This window comes from Arvicanthis niloticus, chromosome 22, assembly GCF_011762505.2.
Source record: "Arvicanthis niloticus isolate mArvNil1 chromosome 22, mArvNil1.pat.X, whole genome shotgun sequence".
Taxonomy (NCBI): Eukaryota; Metazoa; Chordata; class Mammalia; order Rodentia; family Muridae; genus Arvicanthis; species Arvicanthis niloticus.
Window position 1 is genome coordinate 1140842 of NC_133429.1, and position 14181 is coordinate 1155022.

At 57.0% G+C, this 14181-nt stretch overlaps 2 protein-coding genes across 2 annotated transcripts; one reads left to right on the forward strand and one right to left on the reverse strand.

The window, feature by feature from the left end:
• Positions 1-677: 677 nt before the first annotated feature.
• Positions 678-9077, reverse strand: Mfsd12 (major facilitator superfamily domain containing 12). The gene is made up of 10 exons (XM_076919265.1): positions 8715-9077; positions 6451-6661; positions 5508-5646; positions 5246-5431; positions 4878-4970; positions 4698-4790; positions 4177-4347; positions 4006-4100; positions 3326-3456; positions 678-3238 (listed from the first exon to the last, which is right to left on the reverse strand). Exons 1-10 carry the CDS (start codon positions 9001-9003, stop codon positions 3216-3218), a joined length of 1431 nt encoding a protein of 476 aa, XP_076775380.1. The 5' UTR covers positions 9004-9077; the 3' UTR covers positions 678-3215.
• On the forward strand, positions 1080-2946 carry Tektip1 (tektin bundle interacting protein 1). The gene is made up of 4 exons (XM_076919270.1): positions 1080-1213; positions 2044-2282; positions 2356-2481; positions 2774-2946. Exons 1-4 carry the CDS (start codon positions 1131-1133, stop codon positions 2944-2946), a joined length of 621 nt encoding a protein of 206 aa, XP_076775385.1. The 5' UTR covers positions 1080-1130.
• Positions 9078-14181: the final 5104 nt, after the last annotated feature.

A 14181-nucleotide genomic window follows, 5' to 3' on the forward strand; every position in this document is an offset into this window, starting at 1 on the left:
CTTGGGGGGGTGGGGTGGGGGGAGTCACAGCCTCTTGTTGGAGTCCTAAGTGAAGCCCAAGCTAGTGAGCTCTGCACTCACCAGGGGTTCAAGGTTCAGGGTCACCTGCTACTGTTCACAACCTGTCCCCAAAACCAGAATGCCCAATTGGGGAATCTTAAGATATCCACTGGTGCCACAGGCCCTTGTGACCTCTTGCTAGAGAAAATCCTGCTGGACATATTCCACATGCAGGGGATAGAGGTGCAGCCTGCCTTCAGATACCTGACATTCCTGGTGTGTGGTGCAGAAGGCACCTGCCCTGGACAGACCAGCCAGCTGTGACATGACCATGAAGGAGGTCACGTGTGCAGGTCAGGGTTGGGCTGGACACAGCAAGGGTAAGGCCTTATCTCACCTGGTCTTGTGCAGGGCTGCACTCAGGTGAATCAGGGGTTTGGGAGGGCATCAGGAACTGAAGCCTACAGGCAGAGTGGAAAAAACACAACCCTCATGTATACCTCACAGCCCTGGGTAAGCTGGCCAGGCCCCTGACTGGCTGGGGGACCCCAGAAGCCTGACTGGAGCAGAACAAGCCTAGCACATTGGTGACCAGAGATGGGGAGGTGATGTCTGCTGAAGAAGCAGGAACCCAGTGGAGCACACATGTCCAGGCTGTAAAGGGCTGAGCTCGGGGATAGGCTGGGTTAGCATTTATTGACTGATATGAGACACACAGGATGCATGAACAGTAGGAACAGACGCTGGGCCCCGGATGCACCCAAAGACTCCAGCACATTCTACCACCCACTGAGGACTCCGGGCACCCACTTCCTTCCGTGGATCTGTCATGGAGCCCGTGCTTTGTGGCCTTTGTCTCTGGGTTCCTTTGCTGAGCACCACGGCCACTCATGTGCCCTTCCTAGAATGTGTCTGGAGGACACAGATGGAGGTGGGGTGAGTGGCTGCTGTGGATGGGGAGGGCGTGGCCTCTTGCTGTGGGACACTCAAGGTCCTGGCCACACAGCAGGAGGTGAGTTGAGGTCATGGACTGTAGCTGCCCACTTCCCTGTTGCTGGGATACCTTTGTCCCTGTCAACAATGGCCCCAGGGCCTTGGTGACTAGAGCCTCCGGGAAGGCAGGGCCAGACATGGAAAACGTGAGGCGGGAGGCTTCTCGGCCCTCTGTTCCCTCAGGCACCCTTGAACTCTACTTTCCAGACCATCTATACCGGTGGGTCCCTGCATTTGGTACCTCTCTTCGCCCAGACACCAGCTCCCCTCGCCTGCAGCCCAGAAAGGGGTTGTGCACACCCCATTCCCAAGCAGAGGGGTGTCCAGCTCTAAACTCTTTGGAAACTGCCAGGTTCAACAATGGGATTCTGCCCTCCCACATATCCTAGACAAGTCTGTTGGCGGCATGCAGGAGAGGTAGTGGCAGCAGCGTGCCCAGCCCTCCTCCTGGGTGTGATGAGGTGGCGGCTAGCTGAGGAAGTTGGTTCTCCTGTCCACATGTGCTGCCGTGGCGGCCACAGTACCCTTCATCTTTAGATTTCTCTTGTATCCCCAGTTATTCATAAACCCGCAGAGACCTTCCTAATTAGCGCAGGGTAAGTGTTGCCACCACACGCAGCGGAAAAGGCCCATCTCATAGGCCTGCTCCGTCTTGGGTGCTGTGGTGCTGATGACAGGCCGCCTCGGCCGCGGGGCCTTTCTCTGCCAGCACCAGTCCTGCAGCCTGCAAGGCCTCCCACGCACACTTCACCCAGGAGCACCATCCGTGGGGAGTTACAGGCTCCCTCCCTCCCTCTCCTTTCCCCAGCCATAAGTAGCGCAAGGCTGAGGCAGGACTGGGCAACAGTGACAACTACCTCAAACAAGCAGGGCCATTCTCGGCCACATGAGCTAGACTCCAGGTGGGGAAGTGCGTGGAGGAGACGCTGCGCAAAGGGGGTGACTCACTCCTAGTAGCGCCTTTGTAAGGGGGTCAGGTACTCCCTCGAGACTGGGGACCGGTAGCTGGGACCAGCAGGACGTCCCGGCTCAGTCCCTATCCTCCCTCAGCAATGACTACCTGTCCCTGGAGGGGCCCCGTTGGGCGCCGGCCATCAAGCAAGCCACGCGCTGGAAGTTCACGCCCATGGGACGGGACGCGGCCGGCCAGGTGTGGTTCACCGGCCTGACCAACTCGAACGCATGCGATGCCTGGTACATGCTGCCCCGGGCGCTCGACATGCCGTACCGCGAGGCGCACACACGCTGGCACGGCTGCTTCCAGAGTCGGCAGCGCGGCCTGCCGCCCGGTGAGTGCCCCGCCCCCGGCCACGCACAACCGTGGGTCTGTCGCTGACACCGCCCTTCCGCGCCTCCCCGCAGCCTACACACAGCACTTGCGGGAGATGGCCTTCTGGGACCCTGCGATCCCCGCGCAGTACCTCAACCCGGGCCCGCGCTGGGGGTGCGTGCAGTGGAGGGACAGGCAAATCCGCGGCAAGGAGTTCGGTGAGCGGAGGGGATGGGGACAGGAGGGGGCGGGGCAGTGCATTTGGGACGTTCCACTCTTGGAGGCAGAGGGGAACCTCCGAGTCCCGCAGCTAGCCTGGGCTAGGTAGTGTCAAAAAACAAAACAGGGAAACTTAAAAAAAAAAAATGGGGGGGGGGACAGGAGGGCGACTAGGTCGGCAGTGGGCAGCGGTGTGGGAGCGCGGGGTGGGCGTGGCCTAGCGGGCTCGGCCAGCACATGGATTGGGGGCGCCCGGCCCCGCACGCAGAGCTCGTCCGGTCGTGTCCGCAGTGGTCACCAGGAACCAGTTCGGGGCACAGCTGCCCTGGCGGTCCGACTATGTGCCGCACCTGTCGCCGCCACAGCGGCCACGATTCACAGCGCAGGACTTCAGACAGCGGGGCCTCGAGCGCCCCTGCCCGGCCACCGGCCAGCTGCCCCCGGCCTTCACACCCGCGCTCTGATAAAGCCGTGCTACCGACCCATGTGTCTGTGTCCCCACAAGCCGGGCAATCTCTCCCACGCGCAGCCCGGGCATGTGTCCCCGGCAGCCTCCCCGCGGGCGGGTGTGTGGAGTCAACAGTGGGACGGGGCACCCACGGCCCCTAGGGCTCAGCAAGCTCGGCCGGTACCCCCACCTGCACGCCGTGCCCTCTGACCCCGAGCAGGTTGGGAGATCGGGGGTCAGGGTGTCTGCCTGGTCCTTCATCACGTCGCCCTGGGGAGCCAGAGGTCAGGGCTGGTCTCCGGGGTCCCCTGAAATAAGCGGTGGGATGGTGTTGGGAAGGGCGGGTCCCCAGGTCGCACCCCGCCCCCACCCAAGTCCCAGTGACGGAGACCCACGGGTGCGAATTCGGATGGGCCAGATGAGAAGGCTGCAGAGAGCCAGGGCCGCGGCCACACCCACGCCGCCGGTCACCGCTGTCATCACCCAGTGGTAGAAGCCTACGCAGGCCCCGCAGCACAGCTCAGATCTAGGGAACAGAGAGCTTCTGAGGGGCACAGGAGGGGAGGGTCCAGTTACCAGTCCCCGAGAATTGCTGCAGTGTCTCCTGGAACAGCCTCTGTGGCTCCCTTCTCAAGTTCCAGGGGACCCTAGACACACAGCCCCAAATATGTGCACACATGCATGTGCTTGCACAGTCTCCTGCAGCCCACAGCCCTGCCCCTGGACCCTTGGCTCCTGAACGGACTCCTCAGACCTGCCCCAGGGCCTTTGCACGGGCCCTCCAGTGGTTCGCGGGTTCTTAGGGCGCCTCCCAGCTTCCTGTCTGACTCCTAGGCCATCCCTACCCTACGTCAACCCCACTTCTGTATTAGCAGTTACGGACACGGCTGCCATTGTCCTGGCCAGTAGGGGTGGCTGGGTGGCTCAGGAACCCACACTGTGAGGATCTGAGTGGCCCTGCGTGCCCTGCAGACTGTGCCCGCAGCACCCAGCTCAAAAGAAACTCAGTGTTTGCTGAATAAACTGCCCAAAGTAAGGAATGTGTGTCCTCCAAAGCTGAGGAACACGGACTCACGGACAGGGATGCAGGCTCTGCACAGCCATGACTGCCAGCCCATTGGCCACCTTATCCGAAAAGCTCATAGCACCGTACACGAAGGCTCCACTATGCTGGGACGACACACAAGGGGTTAGTGCCCAGGCCCCTGGCCCGACCACGCCCCCAGGCTCCTCCCACCAGCCCTACCGTGTGTGGGCCAATGAGGTCAGCTGTCATGGCTAGGGAGGTGACCAAGATGGTGGCACAGCCTGCACCCAGCAGCACTGCGGCCCCGTACACAGCCACGCCCAGATTATCTGCCAGGGCCACCCAAGCTGCGAAGACCAGGATCACCAGCAGCCCCATGAAGTAGGTCATCTGGGGAGGAAGGAGGCGGGGCCTGAGTCAGGCCCACATGGCTGGGCACCCTGCACCGGACACTCGCCCTCTCTGGTCCTCAGCCCAGCAAAAGGCTCATTAAAACTTGTCCTATTCTACACCCAAGGCAGGCATAGTTGTTCTTCCACAGCCAAGTCAGACATTACTAATCTAGTTCCCGTTCTGCATCAGGGTAGGCAGTGCACCAGGCGGCTGGAAGGAAGAATCTGGAGGTTTCCAGAGCCCGGCAACCAGAGGGCCCAAGAAGCCCGGACCCTGGGCTTCGGCCACAGTCTGCCCTGGGGGAGTCCCCGCCCCTGCCCGCCTCCCCGGTGGCACCTGTCACTCACGTTCCTCCCTATGCGCCTGTTGACTGGCTTCATGAGGAAGGAGGAGAAGAAACCACTCAAGTACATCACCAGGGGGATGGTGGCAATGAACTTCTGTGGAGGGAGCGGCAATGGCGGTCAAGAGGGGTGTCTCAACAGGGAATGAATCTCCCACTATCTCCACACACACCCACAACTCACCTTGGGCAACTTGAGAGAATAGGTCAAGTACATGGCGATGTAGGTCTGAGACAGGTTCACAATGAGCCTTGTGGTCATATACAGCATGCCTACCTGTGGGCAGATCAACAGGGGGACAAACCAGGGCTCAGTGGGAGACCCAGTGCACTCCCTCCGACCAGTCAGGGGTTTTTAGAAACAAGCTGAGGGCTCCCACGGTATTGATTCATTAAGTCTGACTGGCCAGTAGGCCAGGGCACCGGGACAGGAAGGGGGGGAGGGAAATCTGTGATTGGTAATGTCTGCTCTGGGTGTGACTGTGAGACCCACTGGTAATGTCTGTCCTAGGTGGTTCTGGTTTCTTCGGTCCCCTCAGCCCCACAACACACCTGATAGAAAGCAGGCTCCCGAAGCCAGTGTTTCCACAGCAGCAGTGGCTGGGCTGCAGGGGCCACCAGGGGGCTGTGCTCATCCGGTTCGGTCCCCTGGTGCTGGGGCCAACGACCCTCCTTGGTACCCAAGTGGAAGAGCAGAGAGAAGACGGCTCCCACTGCCACCACCAGCAGGGCCAGGTTCTAGGGAGGAGAGCAGGGTCAGCCACCGCTCTCCCAGGCTCGGGGGCTCTGGGGCTAGCACGCAGCCCAGACTTACCCGGAACACAGGCACATCCTGGACTCCCAGCTGGTCACCCACACTGATGTCCTGGCTCCCGTGCGTGGAGCCCTGCAAATGCAGCAGCAGCCAGGCCATGCCATACACAGTGATGTTGGCGACCACAGTGAACGCATACCTAAGGGTGAGGGCTGGGACTTAGCACACGGAGTCCAAAGACTGCATCTGGCGCTCAGCAAGTGCTCAGTAAACACTGTCAACCCACCAGAACCCCATCCCCTAAAGTTTCAAGCCGGTGGCTGCAGCAGCCACGCCCTCAGCCCACCCTGTCAGTGTCCTTCCCCCACCACCCCCAGCCCAGAGACAGGCACATCCACTACAGAACAGAGGGGTCCTGTGACAACTTGGTCAGCTGGAGTCCCTTTGAAGGGAGGCTGTCCCTGGAGGGCCCAGCATAACCAGGTCATCTTAGGGAGCTGGCTTTAGGGTACACCCCGGATCACAGTCCTCTCTGTCAGCCTCAGAGAAGGCCGTCCTATAGCTACACCCTAGGCCGGCACAGTGGCGCACACGTCCTGACCTAGATGCTCCAGAGGCTGAGGCTAGAGGCTAGCCTGGGCAAATTACTAAGAAACTGATTCAAAATATTTCTTTAAGAAAATGAGCTGATTAATGGTGGCGCACGCCTTTAATGCCAGCACTTGGGAGGCAGAGGCAGGCGGATTTCAAGGCCAGCCTGGTCTACAGAGTGAGTTCCAAGACAGCCAGGGCTACACAGAGAAACCCTGTCCCAAAAAACAAAACACCCCCCCCCCCAGCAAGAAACAACAAAAACTAACAGCAAAAAACAAAAAGGAGAAGAGGGTAGAGACCAGGCAGCCTGCTGTGTGTGGGTCGCCTGGCTCTCGCTCCTACACAGCTGTGGACAGATACAGTTCCCAGGGGACACCTGGCTAGGTCACTGTCCCCAACCCTGTTGTACCTGAGGGCTGTGAGCTCCACCTTCTCGTGGTCACTGGTCACCAGCTCTGGGATGAGACTCAGGTGGGCAATCTGTGTGGCAGCCCAGCCAAACTGGAAGATGACGATGAAGGGCCCATAGTACAACAGGGCGGCCCACTCCGGCGTGGCCTCCCCGCAGCCCAAACACGGGCTGAAGATGAACGGGAAGGAGAGCAGGACACAGACGGTGCCTGTGGTGGTAGAGGGGCAGCACAGAGGGGTGAGGGGAAACCGAGGCAGGCAAACAGACCAGGGGCCAGCCTCCACCCCTCGGCTCAGATGGAGAAAGGGAATTAATTGGCCTGACACCTTAAGGACCTGTAACTAGGACAGGCACAAAGGACAAGAATGGGGATTCCTCGATGGCCCTGAGCTTGGGGTCACCTCCATCACATCTGCTACCTGTCCTGTGCTGGGCGGGGAGGAGTCAAGGCTGCTCCTGTGCCTGGGGACAGAGCAGATCCTGCCACATCCAGGATACACTGGCTGCCCCATCCTACTCCAGGACTCATGAATATACATACATAATCAATGCAAGAGCCTCCGGCTTCCCATCATGCTCTGACCACCCGTCCTGTCCACCCCTGCCTGGCACAGGGGCCTCCTCCAACACTAGGGTCTGTCTTGCCCCAGGGCCTTTGCACAGCTGTGACCTCCAGCCCCAGGGTCTTTGCACGGCTGCCCCAGATGCATCCTCCCATCCCACCAATCTCTCAGCCTGATGTGTCCTCAGCCCCAGGGTTCCCCACACCCAGGGACTCCTTCCAGCTGTACTCGCCCACCAGACTGCAGGCTCCATGGGCAGATGAGGTTACCACTGAGTTCCTTCTATATCCTAAGCAACCAGGCCAGAACTGGAGAAACTGAGTCCCAGGTAGGTTAATAACAGCAGTCTCTCTGCAGCTGAAGGGGGACATTATCACTCTATCTGGGGGAAGGCGATGGCACCACATAGCCCAGGCTTGGCCTTGAACTCCTGATCCTCCTGTCTCAGCCTCCCGAGTGCAGGGTTGATGGGGCCCTGGGAGGTAGCCAGGGCTCTGTGTGTGCTGTGAACACTGTGCCCAACCCTTTCACACCAGTTTTAAGTGAATGAACTTGAGGCCTCCATGAGACACAGAACCCTGCAGAAAGGTTTCTGAGCCAGGCCTGGCACTGGGCTTCCAACTTCCCTTTCTTGCGGAGGAGACTTCACCACACAATATGCCTGGATTGAGAAACGAAACCAGCCCTCAGGAGGGGCACAGGGCAGACCTTCAGGGGCTGCTCTAGACACTGTAAGGCCTGTGGATTCCATCTCATGACCACTCCACACCCTGCTGTTTCAGGGCCTAGTTAACCATTGCCTAGCCTCTGGGCCTCAGTTAACCTGCGAGTTCCTGTCAGGTTCTGGGTGTCCTATGGGACCTAAAATGGTGCTGCAAGCTGTTAATCCCAGCACCCGGAGGCAGGGGACTGACTCTGAGGCCAGCCTGGGTACCTCTCCAGTCTGTCCCACTCTGAAGGGACCCAGGCTCCCAGACTGTGCAGAGTCAGGCTGGCCTGGCATCTCCTGGCATAAGCCCTTCTGGGTATTTTTTTCCATTTTTGGAGACTGAGTGTCATGAGCAGCCACCCCCCTGCCTCAGCCTTTTGAATACAGTAACAGGTATGCAGCCTGTGCCTGAAGCCCACACTAGGTCACTATACCCCTTCTTGTCCTGGAATCTTCCTGGGTCCGCAACCATGAATAATCCAGAGAAACTGGAAATTCCAGCCCCCAGGCTAGCAGGTGCCGCTAGCTCTGTCTTGAAAAAAAAAAATGTCATCAAGGGGCAGGGCGGGCTCTGCGACCACTACCCCAGGCCAAGGGCCAGCGCCTTCCAGGAACCGGGCTGGAATTCCACAGGGAACGGCTACAACCCCGGGGCCAACCTCTCCACTGTCCACACCAAATGACAGCTGACGGCGACTCCATGCTGAGCGACCCCAGGCAGGAGCCACAGGCACACGGGAAGAAGTGGGTGAACAGAGGAAGGGGCGCAGGACGCAAGACGATATTCAGGGAGGAAGACTAGGGGTCGGAGCTGAAAGACAGGGGACAGAATCCTGAAAAGCTGGACGGGACAGGACCGGGCCACGGATGGCAGTCAGCGGACAGGATACAGGGAGAGAGACGGACACAGTGACATAAAGCGGGAGATGGACACATGGTGCCGGAGGGGAGGACGGACTCAGGGCGACAGTCGGAGGGGAACGGCTCACCCGCTAGGTGCCAGGCCTTGCGGGGCCCATATCGCGCGCAGGCGGCGCGGTCGGCCTCGTAACCCACGAGCGGCGTGCAGAGCCCGTCGGCCACCTGGCCGAGCAGCAGCAGCAGCCCCGCGCCCCGCGAGCTGTACCCGCGCACGGAGTGCAGGAACAGCAGCAGGTAGGTGAACCACATGCCGGCGCACAGGTCGTTGAGGAAGTGGCCGACCGCGAAGCTCAGCCGCGCGGCGACCGACAGCGTCCGCGGCGGCCCCGGGCCTGCGTCGCCCGACGGAGGCGACATCGCGGCCGCAGACCCCACCGCACCGCAATGCCGCCCGGCGCTACCCGCGCGACTCTGCGGCCGCCGCTCCCCGGAGCCGCCCCAAGGGGGCGGAGCCTCGGAGCAACAGCCACGCTCGCCAACCGGAGCCGCGCGTCTCGGCCTGGCGTCCAATCAGCAAGAGGGGGCGTGGCTTCAGTCAGCCGCACTCTCGCGGTCCTAACGCCGCCCTCTAGGCTTTTATCGCAGTTGTTTCTGTTTTACTTTCTTCGTGTTTTAATTTCTTTGATTTAAAAAAAAAAAAAAAAAAAAAAAAAAGCTTTGTTTGTGTCTCTTTCTAACAAAGGATATCTTGTAGCCCAGGTTGGCTTTGAGGTTTCTGCTTAACAAAAGACAACTTTGAACTCCCCACCGTCCTGCCTCCACCTCCACAGTGCTGGGAGTCACCAAATTTATCCTTTCACAACCTGAAAGCTTTTTCTTTTGAGACAGGATCTCTTGTAGCTCAGGCTACCCTTAAGCTCAGTATGCAGCTGAGGATGACCTTAAACTCCTGATCCTTCTGCTTCCATTTCCGGAACACCTTGGGTGTTGGGTTGCATCCACAAATCGCGACTTTTATCTTTCTGTTTTGAGACAGGGTCCCACTAGCTGTCCAGGCTAGCCCTGAGTCCCTCTACAACCTATGCTGGCCTTGAACTCTCAATCCTCCAACCTCAGCCTCGAAGGTTGATGGGCTTAGCAAAGGGAGCCCAGATGTCTGCAACTGTCCACACTCCTGCCTCGAGCCCCAGCTAGCCTCCAGCTGGAGGCCGGTGCTCACTCCCGCGCTCTCTGCAGAAGGGGCCAGAATGAGAACACACGGGGTGATCCCATAAACTTCCAGACATACATAGTGAGGCATTTAGGGGACATATTAGTGCTAATTAATTATTAATTACAGATAATAGTTGGGCAGAACATCAAAATACAGACTAGTCTTTAATGAGGGCTGCTGGTGCCAGGCGCCCCACGTGGCAGACGCCTGGGTTTCACTCCTACTTACTGGGTGGTTCTGTGGAATACACTCAAAGAAAGGGGAAGCCAGGCCTCTGTTGGCCTGGTGACTCAGAGACACAGGTGCCGCACACCCCCACACAATTCCAGGCCCAGATCATGGGACCTCAGTGGGACACGTGTCCTCCTCCCTCTCCTCCTGACATTTTATTCCTTTTCCTTCTCCCAGGCTGGCCACAAGCTCAACTTTGTAACTGAGGCTGGCCTTGAACTCTTGGTCCTGCTGTTCCCACCACCTCCCGGGGACTGAAGGCCAGGCCTGCACCAGACCCTCTCGATGGTGGGGTTACCTGTCCGTATCACCATACACCTTCCACCAGGGGCATTCGGAGACATGCAGGCTGGTTCTGAATCCCTAAGTTCCAAACGAACTGGTCTTTCCTTTGCCTACAAGAGCCGCTGTGCTCCCAGCAATATGTGTGACCCAGGTGTGGGGACCATTTCTTCAGTTCCAGGATTCTAGAAGCAGGAGGATTTCTACATTTGAGAGCTGCTCCACACGGTAAGTTGAGACCCTGTCTCAAATGAAATGTACACGGAGCTCCATCCCAGCTCTAGGAGGTGGAGGCAGAAGGCTCTGGTTCTGATCCAGCACTGGGCTGCACTACAGGGCTGTCCCAGGCTACTCCGGGAGGAGGCCTGGCCTGGGCTGGACAGGAGATAACAGGCATCTCATGAATCTTGGCCTAAGGGGATTAAAAGATAGAAAGAGATAGGAGATTGGCAGGGTTTCTTTTCAGTCTTCCTCAAGTGAGCATGTAATCTCAGTGCTTGACCCAAACGTCACATATGTGGCAACTGAGGCTCTGGGCCACATCACTTGCTGGAGGGCAAGAAGGTGTGCAGAGACAGGTCTGGAACTGACAGCTTTGAGTAACTGTTTAACTGTTGGTTGGCTCTGCTTGGGTTTTAACTTCTGTTCCTGTCCTATCTGTCACCACCCACCCAGTGGCCTCCATCTGCTGACAAGGTCTCTCGTAACCCAGGTTGACCTCAAACTCCTGCTGTAGCCCAGCGCTCTGGAGCCTCTTTCCTCTACCTCCGACCTGCAGAGTGCTGGGATGAACGCCTTAGCTGCCACCTCCCATTTGTTCAGTTGCTGGGAACAGAACCCAAGACAAGTTGTGACAATCTCTACTTCCTGAGCCATGACCACAGACTCAGCTTATTCTACCCTTTAAAGAGGGTTTCACATAGCCCAGGCTGGCTGGTTATTCTCTTCATAATCAACAGAGACCTTGACCCTTCCTTCCCCTCCTGCCCCCACCTCCCCAGAGCTGAGATGGCAGTCCTGGGACAGTGCACACAGCTTCCAGAAGCCCCCAGAGCTGACTCAGCAGCAACAGAGTCTGCATTTCTGGCCCTTTTCGATTCAGCTCAGGTTTCTACTTCCCCAGGCTATCCCACCTCCTCCCTTGTTCCTTCCTGGCTGGAGAAGTCACCAGGGATCTACAGTTCCGGGCCAGGTTGAAAACTGAATGTCATAATGAGGGCACCGAGGAGCCAGGCAGGCTTGAGAGCCTTCAGGGTGACGCAGGATCAAAGCTGGACCTCCAGGATGTTAGTTAGATCTCTGGCCAGGGGAGACGGAGACAATGGAGACAATGCCAGATAAAAAATCACAGCAGAGAGGGGATGGTTCTGTTTAACCTCATGAATGGAAGGCCTGGAAAGGCTCTGGAACTGGGCAAAGGTCAGAAAAGACAAGTTAAGAGGAAGGTTGGCAGGAAGGAATCAGCACCAGACCCCCAGGGTGGGAGTCCAGACAGATCCTGGCAGCTTTTGATGTCCCTCCAGCAGCCCAGGACGCCTTGCTTCCTCCATCCATGGGGCATTGAATTTCCTGGTGGCTAAAGTCCAGCCTCAGGGGTAGGAGCCGCTTTGATGCGGTGGGGGTTCAGACCCGCTGATGGGGGGGGGGAGGCTCTGCTGAATTTTCTGAGATTTCAGGATGGCTGGAGGGAAAAGAGGCCTTAGTTTTTCTCACTGTTCAATAAAAAAAGAGAGCCTGCTGGGACTGAGGGGGGGGGGCTTGGTGTGGCAATAAAATGTTTACATTTTAACTTAATTTAGTTTTTTTTTTTTCCTTGTTTTTTGAGACAAGGTTTCTCTGTGTAGCACTGGCTGTCCTGGAACTCACTCTGTGGACCAGGCTGGCCTCGAACTCACAGAGATCCACCTGCCTCTGCCTCCCCAGGGCTGGGATTAAAGGTGTGCAGCATCACTTTTAAGAAGCCATTTGGGGTTTGGGGTTGGATAAACTGATGCAGGGCTGGGGCTTGCACTAAGCCCTGCTCCCGCAAAACACACTGAAAATTTAACTGGAGAATGAGGCAGGAGGATTGCAAGCTCTACTGCAGCCTGGGAAGCTTAGTGAGACTCCGAATCAAAATTTTAAAAACCCTCTAGGGCAGGGCCTAGTAGAGTGCACCCTAATCCCTACACTGTAGAGCAGCAGGAGGATCTCTGTGAGTGTGAGGCTAGCCTGGTCTACAGAGCTACAGGACAGCCAGGGCTACACAAAGAAATCCTGTGTCATATAATAAGACAAAACAAAATACAGAAAACAAAATTTAAAAGAGAAAAAAAAAAAAAAGGTCTGGGCATGGCTCAGGGGTGGCATTCCTGCCTAAAATCCCTCAGTGAGGGGCTGTGGCCCTGGTCATTGGAGGTGGAGCCCGGCCTAGTAATCCCCGAAGAGAGGGCTGGGGCATGGTCAGAGATAGAAAGCGAGCGCAGTCGCACTCAGTAAGGTCCCAGATTCTGTTTCCACCACCACAAAATAAAAACTGTAGAACAGACTCGCAGATACATCTGTCATCTGAGCCTCAAGGACGCGGCAACCTGACCTGCGCAGCCACACCTGTCTGAAGCCACGCCCTTTCGCCAGCAACTCCTCCGGAAGTCCCTAGTGCTTCCCAGGGTGAGTTAAAACACCATAAACTCCGACCTGGCTCTGTTCTACCTTATTAATTGTTAATTAATTATTTTTGTTTTTCAAGACAGAGTTTCTCTGTGTATCTCTGGCTGTCCTGGAACTCACTCTGTAGACCAGGCTGGACTCGAACTCACAGAGATCCATCAGCCTCTGCCTCTTGAGTGCTGGGACTAATGGAGTGTGCTGCCACCTCCCTGCTTCTGCCTATTTATTTATTTATTTCTAATTGTTTTTGAGAGGCTGTCACTTTGTAGCACAGGGGGGACTGGAACTTACAGAGGTCCCCTGCCTCTCCCTCCTGAGTGCTGGCATTAAAGGGGGTGACACCACACCAAGCTCACAGCCGATGAGGAGAGCTGAGACTCTGCTGAGTAACTGCGGGCTGCTCCCTTCCTGGACCATCTGTAGAAACCTTGTCCTCAGCCGCCTGTCATTGTTCTACCCAAATGTACTTCAATCGCTGCTGTAACAGGAAGCCCAAGTTTGATCAAGCCCAACCTTATCTAAGAAGCTCCATCTGCACTGTCACCTGCTTTAGAGGGGCGGCTCGGAGTTCCCCAGCCTGTGAGTCTGAGGGCGTCAAAGGAAGATATAAACACATGTTGCATGTGTAAGCATGTGTGTGGTCCCATAAAAACATGCCATCATCACCATGCGTCTAATGAGTCACCTACACTGTCATCTGGCCAACATTACCCCATCACAGGGTTTCAGCTTACAACAGTATGGGAGGACCGAGCCCAAGACCGCTGTGCATTATGGGAACACCCTAACCTTGCCCCCAGCCCCTCACAAGGGGATTATGGCAGGGCTCCAGTCTGACCACGCCCCCAACAGGTATCCAACTGGAAGAGCAGCAGGTTTTATTTAACCACTGAGCAATATCTTCAAGCATCTCTTTTTAAAAAGATTTATTCATTATTTCATGTTTATGAGCATTTTCCCTGCATGTAAGCCTGTGTACTCGCGTGCTTGCCTAAATGCTCAAAACGGTAAAGAGGTCTCGTGGGACTGGAGTTACAGATAGTTTTTAGCAGACAAATGGGTGCTAGGAATCGAACCCAGGTTCTCTGAAAGCAAAGCAGGCACTCTCAACTACAGAGCCAACTCGCCAGTCCTCGTTAGTTTCTCTTTTACCGTGGAATGTTACAAACTAGAGTAAAATCACATTTGGCAGCCGAGATGTGTGGTGTGCTGGCTCTTCT